The sequence below is a fragment of the Ornithorhynchus anatinus genome, chromosome 11, assembly GCF_004115215.2.
Source record: "Ornithorhynchus anatinus isolate Pmale09 chromosome 11, mOrnAna1.pri.v4, whole genome shotgun sequence".
Lineage (NCBI taxonomy): Eukaryota > Metazoa > Chordata > Mammalia > Monotremata > Ornithorhynchidae > Ornithorhynchus > Ornithorhynchus anatinus.
In genome coordinates this window covers 47389743-47409172 of record NC_041738.1, presented here as the reverse complement: position 1 = coordinate 47409172, position 19430 = coordinate 47389743, and the positions used below count along the sequence as shown (strand labels likewise).

The 19430-nt window shown below is 42.9% G+C and overlaps 1 protein-coding gene across 1 annotated transcript in view; it reads right to left on the bottom strand.

Annotated features, from left to right (window-relative positions):
- Positions 1-453: 453 nt before the first annotated feature.
- COTL1 (coactosin like F-actin binding protein 1) overlaps positions 454-19430 on the bottom strand; it is a 37942-nt gene continuing 18965 nt past the window's right edge. The window contains exons 3-4 of the mRNA XM_001510276.6: positions 19000-19157; positions 454-1735 (exon numbers count right to left, since the gene is read on the bottom strand). Coding sequence (XP_001510326.1) covers positions 1625-1735; positions 19000-19157 — 269 coding nt within the window. The 3' untranslated portion in view covers positions 454-1624. The remainder of the gene's footprint in view (positions 1736-18999; positions 19158-19430) is intronic.

Genomic DNA, 19430 nt, shown 5'->3' with positions numbered 1-19430 from the left:
TGAAAATTACACTGATTGCCTGCTCATTAATTATCTGTGTCCATTTTCCTGATTGTTGTCTACTCGGTAATGGGTGTTTGCTTTCCTCATGCTTAGAATCTAAGCCTCTCAAGGGCATCTTACTTCTGCTGTAGGCTCTCCGATGTCTAGTTTTTTACTCCACGCACAGTAGATGCTCAAAAAATGCTATCACTAAACATATTAAAAGGCACAGATGGTTCTCACGGATGCCTTTGGGATGCAAACAAAGAGCAGGAAGTGTCATGGGTAATAATAATCGTGGTATTTAATGGCTCACTACGTGCTAAGCACTGGGGTAGTAACCGAGAACCTCACCAACTCTTTCGTAAAAGCTAGCCTTTATCTGGGAAGGGGCACAAATCTAGGGTGGAAATTCCAGCTGGGAACAAAGTTGACAAGCAAACGAAAGAAAGAAGGCAATGTTGAACATTCTTTCTGGAAAAAAAACCCAAAAAAAATCTTTATTTTTGTAAATTGTTTTAGCGCTCACTTTGTCCCAAACCCCAATACAGTACAGTTTTTCCCTAAGTGATATGTGTGTGTTTGTGGAAACAGGAAATGTGTCTCTTAGCCCATGCCAATTTTTTTTTAACCATTAAATTCCCAGAACTGAGCTAAAGCTACTAAACACGGATGGTGGTGTTCCAACAGAACAGCCAAGCTCCATATCTAGGTCATGAGCCAAGACAATAACGATCTGCGTTGGGACTTAAAACTGATTTTTGTAAAAGTTAACAAAAAAGGGGTAGGGAGAGGCTTCTAGTCTCAGCAGCAGCTACTTTGGCCTGTCTCAAGACAAATTTACCAGGCATCTGAATCACATCTTGGGCCTTCATCTTAATGCCCTGCCACATTAACAAATTCAAATTATATGTCATAAAACCAGTATCCGCTTGTTATAAGACTCAGTGCCAGAGGTTTGCACCTTTACTGGTTTGCATAACAAGATTCCAATCAAGAGAAACTTGCAGGCTTATTTTTGGACAGGCATAGTGCACAGAGCAGAGCAGCTATCAAGCAAGTTTTAAGGCAAATTTAATGTCTTCCTGTTTATTAAGAGTCGAAGATACTGTTTTAACTGCTAAGCAACGTATTTCCATTTAACACTTTTATGTTCTGGTAAATTTAACTGGGTGCATCCAGAGTGAATCAAATTTGTCTACACCTTTGGGGAAATAAGTGAATATATTGCATGAATATCAGAAACTACTAAACCCCTAGTGCTCAGCTCCCGGAGTGTTTTTTTCTTGTTGGTAAATGGAAGCATGAGTGGGCCTCAAAGAATGAAGCAGAGGCTACTATTAAAAAAAAAAGACTGCAGCGGAGCAGAGAGGTTCAGAACAAAACCCTAAAGAAAAAAATAATCCAGGGCAAAGCATCAGCATAGGTCTGTGAGTACACGTACAAAATAATTTTAAGAAAAGAAAGGTTTTGTTGGACGGAAGGTGGAGGAGGGACGTCCTTTCTGGGGAGCAGGGAAGGGAGTTTTGTGCCCACAAATAAGCAGTGTGATCTCATCTCATCTCCCTGTTTTGGTGTTCGGTGGCTTGCCGGGGCTCTTCCCTTTCCTGGTCCAGGCAGATGCTGCTGAAGCAGGGGGTGTTTATTCTGTCTGAGCATCATAATTTGCTCCTCCTGCTTTCTTCAGCTCACTCTTGATGAAGTCTTCCTCCAGCTCCTTTGGGTCACTGATCACAAATTCTTTGGCAAAATTCTGAAAAAAGTAAACAAAAAAGGAATATAGTTTTAAAAAGGAAAACTGACTCAAAAAGAGACATTGGCGACCACTGTCCCAGCTCAAGGAATTTCAAGAGTTTCGAAGAAAGGCTAACATGAACATTAATCTAATAGCTTAGACGCCAGTATCAAAAGCTACGTGAATCTCTCTTATCAAGTTTTGTTTTTTTTCAAAGGAATGGCCTCATGTTACTCCTGAAACCTGGGACAGTTAAGACCCTCCTAGTCCAGATCGAAATGGGCCTGAATGGGTGAAAAGTTCATTGGAGAAGCAGCGTGGCTCAGTGGAAAGAGCACGGGCTTTGGAGTCAGGGCTCATAATAATGATGGTAGTTGTTAAGCGCTTACTATGTGCAGAGCACTGTTCTAAGCGCTGGGGTAGACACAGGGGAATCAGGTTGTCCCACGTGGGGCTCACAATCTTAATCCCCATTTTACAGATGAGGGAACTGAGGCACAGAGAAGTGAAGCGACTTGCCCACAGTCACACAGCTGGCAAGTGGCAGAGCCGGGATTTGAACTCATGACCTCTGACTCCAAAGCCCGGGCTCTTTCCACTGAGCCACGCTGCTTCATGAGTTCGAATCCCAGCTCTGCCACTTGTCGGCTGTGTGACTGTGGGCAAGTCACTTAACTTCTCTGTGCCTCAGTTCCCTCATCTGTAAAATGGGGATTAAGACTGTGAGCCCCACGTAGGACAACCTGATTCCCCTATGTCTACCCCAGCGCTTAGAACAGTGCTCGGCACATAGTAAGCGCTTAACAAATACCAACATTATTAATTTCTAGAAGTGTTTGAAAATGCAGTTTTCTACAATCCAGAGGGAGGCGTGTGTTCCTGGGTGTTTTGTCTTCCTGAGATCTCCTCTGTTGTCCAAGTCTAAACTTGTTTCCTACCTGCTCCCTACCCGTCACCCTACCAGCAGATAGAATGCCATATTCCTCCTCCTGTATCTGCCCCTCCTAGTCCACAGTTTTGCCAACACACGGTAGATCAAAAACTTCCTTATGGTCACCCAAACTTGCCTTGCTTTGGCCATAGGGGAAGAACCAAGCCCAAATTACCACCAGGCTCAAAATCGTAGTGTCCAAGTTGACGAACAGTAAGACCGCATTAAGGTAATGTCCTGCCTCGGGTTCCTCTCTTGTTAAATACTGTTTTCCCCATATTATTACTACAATATTTAAGTGTTTACTATGTGTCAAGCATTGCTCTAGTCGCTAGGGTAGATAAAAGTTATTAAGGCTTGTTCAATATGGGGCTTACAGTCTAAGTAGGCGGGAGAATGGGTATTGAATCCCCATTTTACAGTTGAGGAAACTGAGGCACAGAGCACTTTAGTCATTTGCCCAAGGTCACAAAGCAGGTAACTGGCAGATCTCAGATGAGAATCCAGGCCCTCTGATTCCCAGGTCCATGATCTTCCCATTAGAGCCATGCTGCTTCTCTATATTACTATAAGCTCCTTGAGGCAGATATCCTGTCTATCAACGCTATGGTAGTCTACTCTCCCAACACTTAGTCAGTGTTCTGCACCCAGTAAGTGCTCAGTGAATACCTCTGATCGAATGTTCCAAAGGATTAATCGTTGTTGTCAGGTGCACATCAATCAATATTATTAGGGTGTCTATTAAATTCATTCATTCAATAGTATTTATTGAGCATTTACTGTGTGCAGAGCACTTGGGAAAGTACAATATAACATGTAGAGCACTGTACTGGGGGAGTACAATGGAATTAGTAGAACCGAAACAGGCCTTCTAGGAGAAGGTATAAAATAATCAGATCCCTCAATGGGCTCAGAGTTTAAGTAGGAGGGAGGACAGGTATTTTGCAGATGAGGGAACTGAAGCACAGAGAAGTTAAATGATTTGCCCAAGGTCACACAGCAGAAAGTAGCAGGGCTGGGATTAGAACCGATTAGAACCCAGGCCCTCTGACTCTCAGGCCTGTGCTCCCTAAATTGGGGAGATTAGAATTCAACTGGGGAAGACTTCCTGGTAGAGCTGCAATTCTAAACGGGCTTTGACCTAGGAGAGCAATGGTCTGTTCAATGTTAGAGGGAAGGAAGCAGGAGTGAGGGGTTGAGCAAGAGTAGGCTGTGGAAGAGAAAGGACCTAGTAAATAGATGAGCTTCAGAGGAATGCAGACTGTGATCTGGGGTGCAGTGGGAGAAGAGAGTGGATAATTCAGCAGGAGGGGACTGACTGAATGTCTCAAAGACAATCACTAAGAGTTTCTGCTGATGCAGAGAGAGATGGCCCAGTTATTGGAGAGACATGGGCAGAAAGGAGAGCAGAGCATGGACGGAGACAGGGAAGTCAATGACGAGGCTGAAATAGCCCATAGTGTCACAAAGATAATTTGTCATTTTTTTCCCTGTTCTTTTAAAGCCATAGAAATAAGTAAAAAAAAAAGAATACTGGTCTATTGCTTCAGGCATAGTAACCTGGGCTGTACATTCTGAACACAGAGAAAGTATTTTTTCTAACGGCAAAGGTAATATGAATGTTTAAAAAGTACCATGGAAAATAATTTAGAGGGGAGGAGAGTGCAGACTCCTGATTTTCATCGACAGGCCTGATTTTCATAGCATCCCACCCAGTCCTCTCCAGCATGCTGTGTCGACTTTGTTCAGGGAAAACACAAAAACACTCACATTGAAAAACACCCAATTCAGATTTCATGTGTTTGGTGGAGCCCTGCATCATGCTCAGTGTGACAGATCACTAACACGGAGGGAATGAGGGAGAGAACAGTAAGGTCTCACTAAGCCCCAAGGCAATTTTGTGAGGAGTGTCCTGGAGCCCAACACTGATTAGATGGTTGCTCTGTCAGAGCCACGGGAATCCAAATTGAAAGCTAACCCCAAACTGCTCTTTTCTCCAAACCAAATCTGAACTGTGACTTTCATGTCCCTGTGGGTTATAATATATACCATAGATATTTTACATTCTTCAATCTGAATCAGTTTGAACTATTGTTGAACCAGAGAACAAATCTCAGTCACAGCTGAACAGAAGGTACCGGTATTATCTCATTGCATTCATTACAGATGCTTTAATAAGACTGTTCACCTGAAACAAGGTGGGAAGCTTTGTTGGCCTTCAAATCCTCAAGTATCCATGAAATAGAAGTGTTTTCAATTTACCTCTTCCCAGATCACTGTGGATATGGGGTTTAAGACTTAGCCTGCTTAAATCCTCTGACACATTAGAGTTAGGGATACTGGTCAGTACTTGCAGTTTCAGACATTCAAAGAGTGATACTTAAAAACTTCTTAAGTGCTGATCTTAAAATGCTCATATTCCCACTTGACTATTGCTAGAACAATAATGACACTAGTATCAGGGCCTATCGGTGAGATCATTCTGGAGTTGGGGTCTGATTTGGATGTCTGAATTGTGGATGAAAGTTGAAGAGACTGGATCATACTGTGACCTCATTTTAGGCAGTGGATCCTAACACATTCTGGCTTCCAGACAAGCTCTCAAAAAAGTGTCAAAAAAAAAAAAAACTGTGGATAAGCTTTATTCACTGGGCCATATTCCCTGACCATTCCTCCTTAGAATCATCTGAACAACTGAGCCCAGATTTCTTGTGATTGGACCCAGAAAGAGACAGGCAATGCCCAGGTTTCAAGGCAGAAACAACTAATTTTACTCCTTTAATCTGGAGTACTGTGTTTGGACAAAAGGTCAATACGCAATGATTGTGATCATTGTTTAATTTGCCTAGTATACCGGACCCAGTGAGAGAAGTCTCACCCATTTCATAGCCCAAGTATCTGGACAAAGATTAAACTCTTGGAATCCACCACCTAGACTTTCATCATTGCTCTGGGTGAATGCTTCTCAGGGGACTAAGAGGAATTGGGTGTGTGAGTTCTTGAGTAATCAATCTTTAATTGATCAACCATCTTTATTTGTTAAGCACCTACTATGTGCCAAGCACAGTTCTAAGCGCTGGGGGTAGATACAAGATGATCAGGTTGTCCCACGTGGGGACGGGGGGGTTCACAGTCTTAATCTCCATTTCACAGATGAGGGAACTGAAGCACAGAGAAGTTAAGTGACTTGCCCAGAGTCGCACACAGCTGACAAGTGGCGGAGCTGGGATTAGAACCCATGACCTCTGACTCCCAAGGCCGTGCTCTTTCCTTTATTGTACATGTATTGTGTACAGAACTCTGTATTAAGCCCTCAGGAGTGTGCAATAGAAGAGAGTTGGTAGACACTGTCCCTGCACACTCCAAGCTTACAATCTAGAGGGGGAGATAGACATTAAAATAAATTACGGATATGTACATAAGTGCTGTGGCCCGAGGGTGAAGTCAATAAAAGGATAACCGTCCAAGTGCAAGCGTGATGCAGAAAGGAGAGGGGGTAGGGGAAATGAGGTCTTGCTGGGGGGAGGCCTCTTGGAGATGTGCTTTTAATAAGGCTTTGAAGGTGGGGAGTGATAGTCTGTTGGATTTGAAGGGGAAGGAAGTTCCAGGTCAGAGCTCATGGTAAAAATGTCAGGGCACATGCTCTTGATAAAAGCACTAGCCAATGTGTCAGTGAGTTCACCCCTCTGGTCTGTAAGCTCCTTGTGGGCAGGGAACATGTCTACCAAATCTGTTACATTGGACTCTCCCAAGAGCTTAGTAATAATAATAATAATGGTATTTATTAAGTGCTTACTATGTGCCAGGCACAGTACTGAGAACTGGACACTGTAAGCTCTCGATAAATACGGTTGATTGATTCACCCTGCCTAAAAGTATTTCCTCTTCAGAGAGACTATGATGAGTCAAGGATGGGGGCAATGGGGAAGGGTGAGGAGGTAATGGATTTAGAGGAAGGAGCCTAAGGAAAATATTAAACAGGACAAGCAGAGTAACAGGATGATCAGATCACCCTGCAGGCCATTTCAACTTCAACACAGTTCTAAGCTTGGATTTTGCAGGAACAAGAGAAGGGGAGGACTCCCCAGTTTTACAGTGCCTTTGAAACTGAGCCAAGAGACTGTGCCCTTGAAATACCAATGGCAGATTTTATGGGATGGGCATATCTTCTAAGGGACTCCATGACGATTTCAGGCTTCTGGTTCTGCTCCTGTTCCCAAACTTTCTGGCTTACCCCTGCGTGCCTAAGCTTTGTACACATCTAAAAGGCAGCCTTTGTGCTTGCTCGGAGGACAGTGGAGATCCCAAGGGATAAAAGTGAGAACGTTTTCATTGATCTTCATGGAGTGTGGGGGCGCTGCCGTTCCCTGACCTTTTCCCCGTCAATCATGTAGTCACTTTATACATTTATGCATAATAAATCTGGCCCTCTAGACAACACAGGACAGGACGTAGAGTACCATATGGGTTAGATTACCTCTGGAAATTATACACTGCAGGAGAAGGTCAGACAGGGACTCAGGCAAGCGATGCTGACTAGAGCTCCAGCTCTGAAAGCCATCAGTGGTCTCATTTTTTAAGACTGATAGCAAATACTTTAAGAGAGAGCATTGCTGGGCACAATTGGGCAGAAACCTAATTTTTTCCTTCCCCAGGCTGGGAAACCCCATTTCACTTAGAGGGGAGGAAAAGAAGATAATTTCATGGGTATTTTGATATTAATCATAGTCCCCAAACACACAAATTCATATTCAAACAACCCCGGAGTCAATGGCTCAGGTACATTTAGGAGAAGGACCACTGGGGTTGGGATCCCGGGCCCCTCTTCAATTAGGCATCTCTTGCAGTGGCTCTCCCTTCCTCTCCAAAACAGTCTCGGCCCTAAAGGTCATGGGTTCTAATCCCCACGCCCAGACTATGAGCTCATTATGGGCAGGCAATGTGTCTATTTATTGTTATAGTGTACTCTTGCAAGCATTAGTACAGTGCTTTGCACACAGTAAGTGCTCAGTAAATATTTTTGAATGACTGAAGCAGTTTAGAGAAGCTGGTGTTGCCGACTTGTTCATTCCAAGCGCTTAGTACAGTGCTCTGCACATAGTAAGCGCTCAATAAATACTATTGAAAGAATAATTGGTGCAAAGAACTTTCAAAATTACTTGGTGCTAGACTGATGCAATACACCTGCTCTGTAGCAATAGAACCCAACGTGGCTCACTGGAAAGAGCACGGGCTTTGGAGTCAGAGGTCATGGGTTCGAACCCCAGCTCTGCCACTTGCCAGCTGTGTGACTTTGGGCAAGTCACTTAACTTCTCGGTGCCTCAGTTCCCTCATCTGTAAAATGGGGATTAAGACTGTGAGCCCCACGTGGGACAACCTGATTCCCCTGTGTCTACCCCAGCGCTTAGAACAGTGCTTGGCACATAGTAAGCGCTTAACAAATACCAACATTATTATTATTAACCCAAGGGGTTTAGTTCTGGCGGCTTTCAAAATGTGGTCTGAATTAGACAGGGCCAAGAAATCAGACAGGTGCCCGATAAAGTTGCTCTCAACTCTAAAGTAAAGACATGTGTCACAGCTAGTCCTATTTTAAAGACAAATAGATTATTACAATCAATCAGTGGTATTTATTGAGTGCTTACTGTGTGTGGTGCATTAGACTAAGCACTTGGGAGAGGACCAAGCAAAAGAGTTCACATTCATGTCCTGTCCTATTACTGTTCACAAGAAACTTTCAGGCTAGAGCGGGCAACAGACAATAAAATAAATTACATATAAAGAAAATGGGAACATATAGAGATTATAATAATAGTAATAATGTTGGTATTTGTTAAGTGCTTACTATGGGCAGAGCACTGTTCTAAGCGCTGGGGTAGATACAGGGTGATCAGGTTGTCCCACGTAGGGCTCACAGTTTTAATCCCCATTTTACAGATGAGGTAACTGAGGCACAGAGAAGTTAAGTGACCTGCCCAAAGTCACACAGCTGACAAGTGGCGGAGTCGGCATTCGAACCCATGACTTCTGACTCCCAAGCCCGGGCTCTTTCCATTGAGCCACACTTGCCATAATGAGCCCCCAAAATGCCCCCATACGAGCAGATCTGCCAAAGGCAAGATCTTTAGGCCCCAAATTATACAGAAGCAGATTTATACATAAGTGTTGTGGGAGAATATAAGCCCCATGGGGGAGTGTGTCCAACCTGATAAATGTGTATTTAACCCAGTGCTTAGTACAATGCCTGGTACAAAGTAAGTGTTTGACAAATACCACAATTATTAAGTGCTTGAGGAATGCAGATCCAAGTGCATAGATGACACAGAAGAGAGGGCAAATGGGGAAAATGAGGGTTTAGTCATGGAAGGGTTCTTGGAGAGGATGTGCTTTTAGGAGGGTTTTGAAGGTTAGAGGAGTGATGGTCTTTCATATATGAAGGGGGAAGAAGTTCCAGGTCAGAGGGAGGATGTGAGCAAGGGAGTTGGTAGTGAGGTAGATGAGATTGAGGTACAGTGAGCAGTTTGGCATTAGGGAGCCAACTATGTGGAGTGGGTTATAGTAGGAGATAAGTGAGGTAAAGTAAGGGGGAGAGCTGATTGAGTGCCTTATAGAAAGGACTTTGTTGGATGTGGAGATGGATGGGTAATCACTGAAGGTTTCTGAAGAATGGGGAGACAAGGAGTGAACAGATTTTTAAATGATCTGGGCAGCAGAGGGTAGTATGAACTGGAATTGGGAGAAGCAGGGATGTCAGCAAGGAGGCTGATTTAGTATCTAAGGCAGGATATGGTAAGTGCATAGATTAGCATGGCAGAAGTTCAGATGGAGAGGAAAGGGTGGACTCTAGTGAGGCTGTGAAGGTAGAATCATTAGAATTTCATGACAGATTGAATATGTGAGTAATGTGAGAGATAAGTCAAGGATAATGCCAAGGTCACTGGTCTGTGAGACAGGGAGGATATTCATGTTGTCTACAGAGATGGGAAAGTCAGGGGAAGACAGGGTTAGGGTGGGAAGATGGGGAGTTCTGTTTTGGGCATGGTTAAGTTTAAAGTGTTGGCAGAACATCCCTGTAGAGATGTTCTGAAGGTAAAGGAGGAATAAACGTGAGACGGTAGGGAAGGAGAAAGATCAGGGCTGGAGAGGAAGTTATGGGAATCGTCCGCATAAGAGATGACAGTTGAAGCTGTGGGAGTAAATTAGTTATCCAGAGTGTGTGTATACGGCAAATAGAAGGGGACCCAGAACTAAGCCTTGTGGGACCTCCGCAGTTAGAGGGTGAGAGGCAGTGGATATATAAATGAATATAGGTTATATATTGTATCCAGGAGTCCACAGTGTTGAAGGTAGCTAAGAGGTTCCCTCCTTTACCCAAATTTTTGCACGGCCAGACGGTTTGATGTATACAACTTTGAAGGAGGAGTGAGGAGTGAGGAGAATACTCTCCAAATATGACTGGCAATCAAACACTCAATGAGAGTGAATGAATCAGTGAGAGTCAGAGTGAATTATAACTTCAACAGAAGGCTCTCAACAGATTGCCAGATTCACTAAACAATGAGTAAAAACAGTGCCCTGAACTCTGTAATTCATTTTGGCCCTGATGTGCACCGAGAGGGGAGAGGCTTTTATTTCTGACCTCAATAGAAACAACACTCAAGCTACCTTATAATATCTTGAAAGTCTGCCTGAGCCATCAAAGTGGTGCTGGTCAGAAGAAGTTCTAAATGGGCTTTGAAGTAGCCCTAGAGAATGGAAAATTATTTCAGTAATAAAGACCACTGTTCTCCCTACATACTATAAGTCCAAAGAACATAATGTCTTCTGAATATGGAGAGCCACTGAAATCCACTGCAAGGAGGTCATGAGTTTGAATCCCGGCTCTGCCACTTGTCAGCTGTGTGACTATGGGCAAGTCACTTAACTTCTCTGTGCCTCAGTTACCTCATCTGTAAAATGGGGATTAACTGAGAGCCTCACGTGGGACAACCTGATTACCCTGTATCTACCCCAGTGCTTTGAACAGTGCTCGGCACATAGTAAGCGCTTAACAAATACCAACGTTATTATTATCTCCCTGGATGTCAATTAGATTGATAGAAGACCACCTCAGCCCCAGACAGTAATGCTGCAATTGTAGAAAAGAAGAGAATGTAGGGAGGTGAAGGAGAATGTTAGAGAGTTACAGATGCCTCCCCATCATCCCTGACAATGTTGTGTGGCAGCCACAAGGATTTTCCCTTCTGCTCAACCTCAGCTTACTGCATTGGGAAGAAAAGGGAAAAACTAAAGGGAGAAGAATAGTGAGAGGAGCAAGATTTTCCAGGCCCTGCAGAGAATCCGTGTTGAACCTAGTTGAAAGAGCACGGGACTCGGAATCAGAGGACCCAGGTTCTAATTTCAACTCTGTTAACTGCTTCCTCTGTGTCCTTGAGGAAGTCACTTAACTTCTCTGTGCCTCAGTTCTCCTGTTTTCCTTCTTACTTAGATTGTGAGCCCAAGGCGGAACAGGAACTGTGGCCAATCTGATTAATTTCTCTCTCTCCCAGCACATAGAACAATGTTTGACACAAAAGTAAGCACTTACTTCCATTCGTATTTATTGAGCACTTACTGTGTGCAGAGCGCTGTAATAAGTGTTTGGGAAAGTACAATACAACAATAAACTGCCATTCTGACCCACAGAAAACAAAAACTATAAAAAAACCCACACCTGGTATTGTTTTATACCTGGGGAAAAAAGCCCACCACACTGTAGAGAGGGACAGGAGGGGAAAAAGAGACTTAGACCCAAAAGTTACAGAATCCATCCCCAACCTACTACTAGCCTCATGGGAAATGTGAGGAGGGATCATCTTTTCACAGACATCTCACCCCCTCAAAAGGTAAGCATCTGTTCAGACTTGGTGAGGGAAATGCCCCTAGTCTTCATAAATGCCTCAGGGGTCTTCAACAGACAGACACTGTGATTCATATTATTATTATGACATTTCATTCATTCAAACGTATTTACTGAGTGCTTACTATGTGCAGAGTACAGTACGAGGCACTTGGGAGAGTACAATATAGCGATAAACAGACACATTCCCTGCTCACAATGAGGTTAGAGGCTATTAAGCATCTCCTATGTTCTAATCGTTGGAGACGGTTCACCCTGTCCCACACAAGGTTCACAATCTACCTTTTCTTCATGTTACAGATGAGGAAACTGAGACCCAGAGAGGTTAAGTGATGTGATCTTGGGCAACTCCCTTAACCTCCCTTGCTCTCAGTTTCCTCATCTGACTCCGAGTTGATTGCTCTATCCATTAGACACTCCGCCTCAAAAATATACCAAATTCATTTGCCTGATTGGTGGATTACAGCCACCTCCAAAGTACTCCATATTCATTTTACCTTGGATTTATCTGTCCAAATTCTCAGAGCTTTTTTTTTTAAAAAAAATAAATTATGATTCAACAAGGTATTTCCTTCCCTTCTTCCCTCACACATAGTTGCTATATCACTGAGCAAACATTGGGTAAACCCATATTGACCAATGACCTAATAAGCTTAGGCAAAGGAAAAGTCTAAGGGCTACGAAAGAGCTTTGAGGGACCACCACCAGCTGGGAAGTTGAGATGAATAAGACACTACTAAAAGAAAGACTTCAGGACAAACCTGGCCAGGTTTCTACCCAAAGCAGGCATTTCTGAGAAAAACGTATTTCTATAGTGGTAAAGAGACTAAGGGACTTGGCATAGAGAATATTCAATTTACAAAAAAATTACTCACTGAGCTTGGGCCTCTAATATTACTACTAATAATAACAAGGATATTGTTAACAAGCACTGTACTAAGCACTGGGATAGTCAAGTTGGGCCCGGTGCAAGTCCCACATGGGGCTCACAGTCTTAAATCCCCATTTTACAGATGAGCTAACTGAGATAAAGAGAAGCTAAGTGACTTGCCAAGACCACAGAGCAGACAACAGCAATGGCAGAGCCAGAGTTAGAACCCAGGTTCTTTCGACTCCCAGGCCCATACTCTAATCCACTAGGCACTGCAATGCTGCTTGTCCAATTTAATTGGTGTTCAATTTAATTATGGTTTTCATTTAGAAATGCACTCTTCTTGTTTGTAACTGAGTAATACATTTTGGGGCTATTGCAATAAAATGTTGTGAAACTGACTTTCTGATGACATAATAATAATAAAAATAATGATAACAACACTAATAGTATTTGTCAAGGACTGTTCTAAGTTCTAGAGTAGATACAAGGCAATCATGTTGGATACAGTGCCTTCCCCACATGGGGTTCACGGTTAGGGATTGAATTCCCATTTTACAGATGAGGAAACTGAGGCACAGAGAAGTTAAGTGACATACCCAAGGTTACACAGCAGACACATGGCAAACTGGGATTAAGCTACATTTTTATATTGTACTCTCCCAAGCGCTTATGTCTGTCTTCCTCTCCAAACCGTAAACTCATTTTGGACAGGGAACATGGCTGCTAATTCTGCTGTAGAGTACTCTCCCAAGCATTTAGTACAGTGCTCTGCACCTAGTAAGCACTCAATAAAAACCATTGATTGATCGCTCTGCACACAGTAAGTGCTCAATAAATGACTGATTGATTGACTCAGGTTTACACACTCAATTTCTATTAACTCCTTTCATTTATCTCCGGGCTCCTCCTCCTTCAGGCCCAGATCAACTCCGTGCCCAGGAACCTTCTAGTTAACCTTGAAACTTGCCATTTTTGGAGGGAGTTAGGGGTTGACTCTGCATAGAGCAACTGGAAAAGTAATCATGCCCATTATCTCATTTCCCCCCACTACTATTAAAAAGGACATTATTTCTGGAGACACAAATCTCCACCTTTTGAGAACTAATCCAAGTGTCATTATCGTCTTTACCTAACCAGAGTCTCACTGGCCTCTTGGCATATGTTAAAATGCAGCCCCTAATACAGTCAATGATGTACTGTGCCCTGGAAACAGAACTTTTCTAAGATCGATCAATTGTATTTATTGTGCTCTGGGTGCGGAGCACTGTACTAGACACTTGGCTGGAATATATATTAGCAAATGATACGGAACTGGAAATTGCAAAAACTTCATGATGGTAACCTCAAATTTTAATTTAAAAGACGTTAAGACTCAATTTAGGCAAGCTTCTTTTAGAGTATCTTAGATTTCTCTTTCTTTTTTAATAAGAAAAAAATGATCAAAGTCAGTAATTTTTATCCACCCTATAGTTTAAATGAAAAGTCTATGGATGGAGAACCAATTCTGTTTCAATCCTTTCAGTACAATTTACTGCACGAACAAAGACCCCAGTGAGCTGTGGTTCTGAGAAAAATGGGATTTAAGAGCACTAAAGTGTAAACCAGCATCTAGCCTCCTTACAAAGTGCAGGTGTTCTCCAGCCTCAAGGAGCAGGCGTGGACTGCAACCTCAAAGGAACGGAATCGAGATTGGAAGGGCTAAACACAGTATTTAACCTGCCCTGCAGGAGACCTGCTTGCACACCTATTACCACCACCTACAAGGGTTAGGAAAAACTCAGGAGAAAACACGTTTTTGCATTCAGCCAGCAAGTTGCAATGCATCAAAAAGACGGAAAGAACGAGGTACAAGATGAGCATGAGTAATCAGGGTTAAAAATATATATATATATTGCCATACCCTTGTCAGTATTGACTTTACTCTTACAGTCTAGAAGGGTGGAGACAGACAACAAAACAAGTAAACAGGCATTAATATAAATAAATAAAATTACAGATATATACATAAGTGCTGTGGGGCACTGAGGGGTGGAGAGCAAAGTGAGTGAGTCAAGATAACGCGGAAGGGAGGATGAGGTGAGGAAAAGGAGGGCTTAGTCTAGGAAGGCTTCTTGGAGGAAGTGAACCTTCAGTAGGGCTTTGAAGGGGGAAAGAGTGACTGGTGGATTTGAGGAGGGAGAGTGTTCCAGGCCATAGATAGGACATGGGCCAGGGGTCGAAGGCAGGACAGGTGAGAACGAGGCACAGTGAGAATGTTAGCACCAGAGGAGCGGAGTGTGCGGGCTGGGATATAGAAGGAGTGAAGGGAGGTGAGGTAAGAAGGGGCAAGGTAATGGAGAGCTTTGAAGCAAATAGTGAGGAGTTTTTGTTTGATACAGAGTTTGATAAGCAACCACTGGAGATTTTTGAGGAGCGGGGTGACATGGCCAGAACGTTTCTGTAGAAATATTATCCAGGCAGCAGAGTAAGAATGGACTGAAGTGGGGAGAGGCAGGAGGTTGAGAGGTCAGAAAGGAGGCTGATGCAGTAATCCAGTCAGGATAGGACGAGTGACTGTACTAATGTGATAGCTTGAGGAGGGAGGAGGGGGAAGAACAGATAGTGAATCCCATTTTATAATTGAGGAAACTGAGGCACAGTGAAGTGACTTGCCTAAGGTCACACAGCAGGCGAGTGATGAAGTTGAGCAGGAGAGCTATTTTTTCCACTAATTTGAAAGAAAGGGTTTGAAAATTCTTCCTAGAGCAAGACTGTGTCAAATTTCAAGTGAGTACAGCAGTAGGGGAGGGTGGAAATCACCCATCTATTCCAGCTCCCAGGGCATGTTTCCAGTATGGGGACATGAAATCCTACATCAAGGATAACGTGAGCCTCCTCTACCCTTTTTTCTTCAGTTCCCTGCTTTCACCTTCTAAAGACAGCCTGAGCTGATTTCAGACAAATGGGAAGCATATGGCCTGTCACGTTCTGGTCAAACTTGCCTTTTAAAATGGTAAATCGGCTACCATCGTACACATGAGAGGCAGAGAAGAAGCTTGCCTCTCCCCACACAGCTCCCTTTGATGAGACAGGAGAATGGAACAGAAAAGCCTAGGGACAGTCTCTCAAAATGGCTTTAGTGAAACAATCTCATCCTCTATAAAAACAAACTGCCAGATCGGCTCATGCCATGAGACTACTCTTGGGGACAATTAAGAAGCTACAGGTGCTCCCCAGTTAGCTTCAGAAATAACCACTTAATTTGCAAAGGGCAGTAACAAACAGAAGCACAGTTCACTGAAGTACATACAGTACCTGTTACTCCCAGGGAGTCACTTAGAAAGCTTAACTAGCTTGCTAGCTTTAGCCAGTTGGGTTGGCAGAAGCATTTCAACTTGTATTAAACAATGGCAGCGTCGCTCACTCAACCATATCTCCTTATATAAACTTATTTTCCTTGGTGCAATCTGTTCTGAAGTGCATTCTCACATAATCCATGGTTAAATACTGTATTTAGGCATTTAAAAGCAAAGAGAATAAAGAACATATGCATCATGACAAGCACAGTGAAGTTTCTACTGAACTTAAGGGTGGCTCTGGGGTGCTCTAACCAATCAATTGCTTTGCTAGCAACTGAAAGGAGCCTGGAGCACAAAGCAAGCCAGCATATTTTTTTATTGGAAGGCTTACTGATACAGCTGGTTGATTATAGGCACACAAACACCACTACAATAGACCTCAGCAGCATTGCCATTGTTAAGGGAACTGGTTTGGAGCATTCCTTTCTTAATATCTCCTTTGAGTAAATAGCTGGCCACCCCCTTCCCCAAACAGAAAATTGAGAAGTACTCTCTTGTTACATAAGAAGTGATGGGGGATGGGGAGAAGAAAGAGGGCCAAAAATAAAAGAGATTTTTGCAAAAGGCAGCATCATGGTGTTCTGCCGGTTGATAAAAATCTTTCCTTAAATCAAGGATCTTGTCTCAACATTAAGCACCCGTTATTAGATGTTTGTATTGTTCCTGCAGTGGAGTGGCAATTAAAGACATAACTGAACGTACTCTATATACTTCGTCTTGGTTCTCTGACGGAGCATCAGATGTAGGCAGCTATAGTGAACTAACCATGTAGAATGTTCTAAGGCTTTATTACCTTGATTCCAATCTGGGCAATTACAATTGCTTTAATTCCCTTGCAATTTGCCAAAGGCTCTGTCACTATTTCATCTTTCTGATTTTCTCAAACTTTGTAGCATTGATGTGCCAGAGTAAGGCTACTGTCCTTAAGCCAGTAAAATGCTAAATATGCTGGGTACTTGTAAAATCACTTTATACCTGATTAATTGAATCGATCATATTTATTAAGCACATACTGGGTGCAGAGCACTTTACTAAACACTTGAGAGAGTACAACAACAGAAACATTCCCTGCCCACAGTGAGTTTATAGTCTAGAGGCGGAGACTGACATTAATATAAATAAATTATGGATATATGCGTAAGTGCTGGGGGCCTGGAGGGGAAGTGAGTAAAGGGATCAAGTCAGTGAGTAAAGGGAGCAGAAGGGAGTGGGAAAAGAGGAAATGAAGGCTTAATCGGGAAAGGCCTCTTGGAGGAGATGTACCTTCAATAAAGCTTTCAACGTAGGGACAGTGATTGTCTCTTGGATATGAAGAGAGAAGGTGCTCCAGGCCAGAGGCAGAATGTGGGCAAGAAGTTGAAGGCGAGATAGACGAGATTGAGGTAAAGTGAGTAGGTTGGCATTAGAGGAGCGAAGTATGCGGGCTGGATAGTAGTAGGAGGGTAGGGAGGTAAGGTAGGAGGGGGTAAGGTGATTGAGTGCTTTAAAAGCAATGGTGAGGAGCTTGATGCAGAGGTGGATAGGGAACCACTGGAGATTCTTAAGAAGGGGGAAACATGGACTGAATTTTTCTGTAAAAAAATGATCCAGGCAGCAGAGTTAAGTATGGACTGGAATAGGGAGAGACAGAATGCAGGGAGGTCACTGAGCAGGTGGATACAGTAGTCAAGGTGGGATAGGAGAAGTGCTTGGATTAATGTGGTAGCACTTTGAATGGAGAAGCAAGGGTGATTTTAGCAATGTTGTGAAGGTGGAACTGACAGGATTTAGTGATAGATGGAATATGTGGGTTGAATGAGAGAAAGGAGTCAAGGATAATGTCAAGGTTATGGGCTTGTATGACAGGAAACATGGTGGTGCTGTCTACAGTGATGGGAGAGTCATGGGAAGGACAGAGTTTGGGTGGGAACATAAGGAGTTCTGTATTAGACATGCTAAATTTGAGATGAAGGCAGGACATCCAAGTAGAGATGAGAGAGACAGAGACACAGAGAGGCAGATATCAAGGTTAGAGATGTAGATTTGGGAATCATCCTCATTGAGTGGGTAGTTGAAGCCATGGTAGCAAATGAGTTCACCAAGGGAGTAGAGAATAGATGGGGACCCAGAACTGAACCTTGAGGGACACCCACAGTTAAGTTATACTCTTAAAAAAAATGGAAAAAGAGGGGAAAATGAAGGGTAAATGAAATTATAAGCAGGCAGTAATATATAGTTTCTTCAAGATTCTTTCAAATCATCAGAGTTTCCTCCCTAGAAAGACACTTAAAGAACGAAGAAGAGTCACCTTTTCATCATGCAATGTCTACTGCACCATACCAAGTCAGAGGAAGTTCTCAATTAGTTTCATCCTACAAAACCTACACAAATGAGATGGGTTGGATGTACAAAATGCAAGTGTCTGCTTTAATTCCTCTGGATTATAACCAAAAAGTCTTGCAAGTCAACTCATGCCTGGTCCAAAGAAATAAAAGATATCAAAATTTTCTTCCCTCATCCATAATCACTGTTGAGCATGGGGTGGTTGGGAAAAATTTTCCTTGTAAAGAGCAGTATTTAACAAAAAGGTGGGGGGGGAGGTTTCTCTTAGCTTGTCTTTCCTATTTATTCAGTGGCCTTTTGTGCCAAAATTCCCAATACCTTTGAAATAGTTCATTCAGGCAAGCCATGACAAGAAATTAACTAAGGTCACTAGGAGACTTCTGTGCATGGCACACAGATTTTTTAATTTTCTTATTACAACAGCTACGGTCAACAGAAAACAATTAATGACTAGTTAACTAATAAATTCAGAAATGAAGAGGAGTTGGGAATGGAGCCTGTTGGACTGAGTCTATCTCCCCAGTGAAAGCACAGTAAACCAAGATGGATAACCCTCAACATTTCTAGTGTTAAAAAAAAAAGAGAGACCAAAGAAGTGGAGAGGAAAGTGAAACTAAACAGCAAGTACTGACAGGAGAGCCACAGGGGTATAGAGAGGACATTTATACATCAAGTATAGGCAGCTGCCTTTCTTGTTCTGGGAATAAATAGTAGCAGGATTCAAAGATAACACAAGTCCAAAGGTTCATTGGCTCACCCACTTTTGCAAGGTGTGTGGTCTCATTCTAAGGAAGGACTTTAAGACAAGGAAGGATAAATCTTTAAAACAGTCAGTTGAAGAACCAGTAGGCTTTCCAGGGGTCACGATTACCAGGCCCAAGAGGGGTCCAGGAAGGCTACAAGAAGAATGAAATTACCTGTACTACTTCTTTCACCAGAGTCTTGTCCGTCCCGGTCTTTGCTCGCTGCAGTCCACTGACACTCTCACCGATCCAAGTGATTAGGGCAAACTTCACTCTTTTGCTCATGGCATCTCCAGTAGTAAATCGGACAAACCCAAACAATCGAATGTCATCTTTAGAAAATAAAAAGAAAAAAATTACAATGCAATAAAAATACTTCCCAGAAAGTACTCACACCCAAAGAAATTTATTCTAGACCTGTCAGGGGGGAAGGGTGTCACTAATGAAAAACAGGACCTCAATCAACTGATTGTATTTATTGACTGTTTACCTTGTGCAAAGCACTCTACTAAGCGTGTGGGAGAGTACAGTATAACAGAGTTAGTAGCTATGTTCCTTGACCACGATGAGCTTACATTCAAAAGGACTCCATGGAAACATTTTAG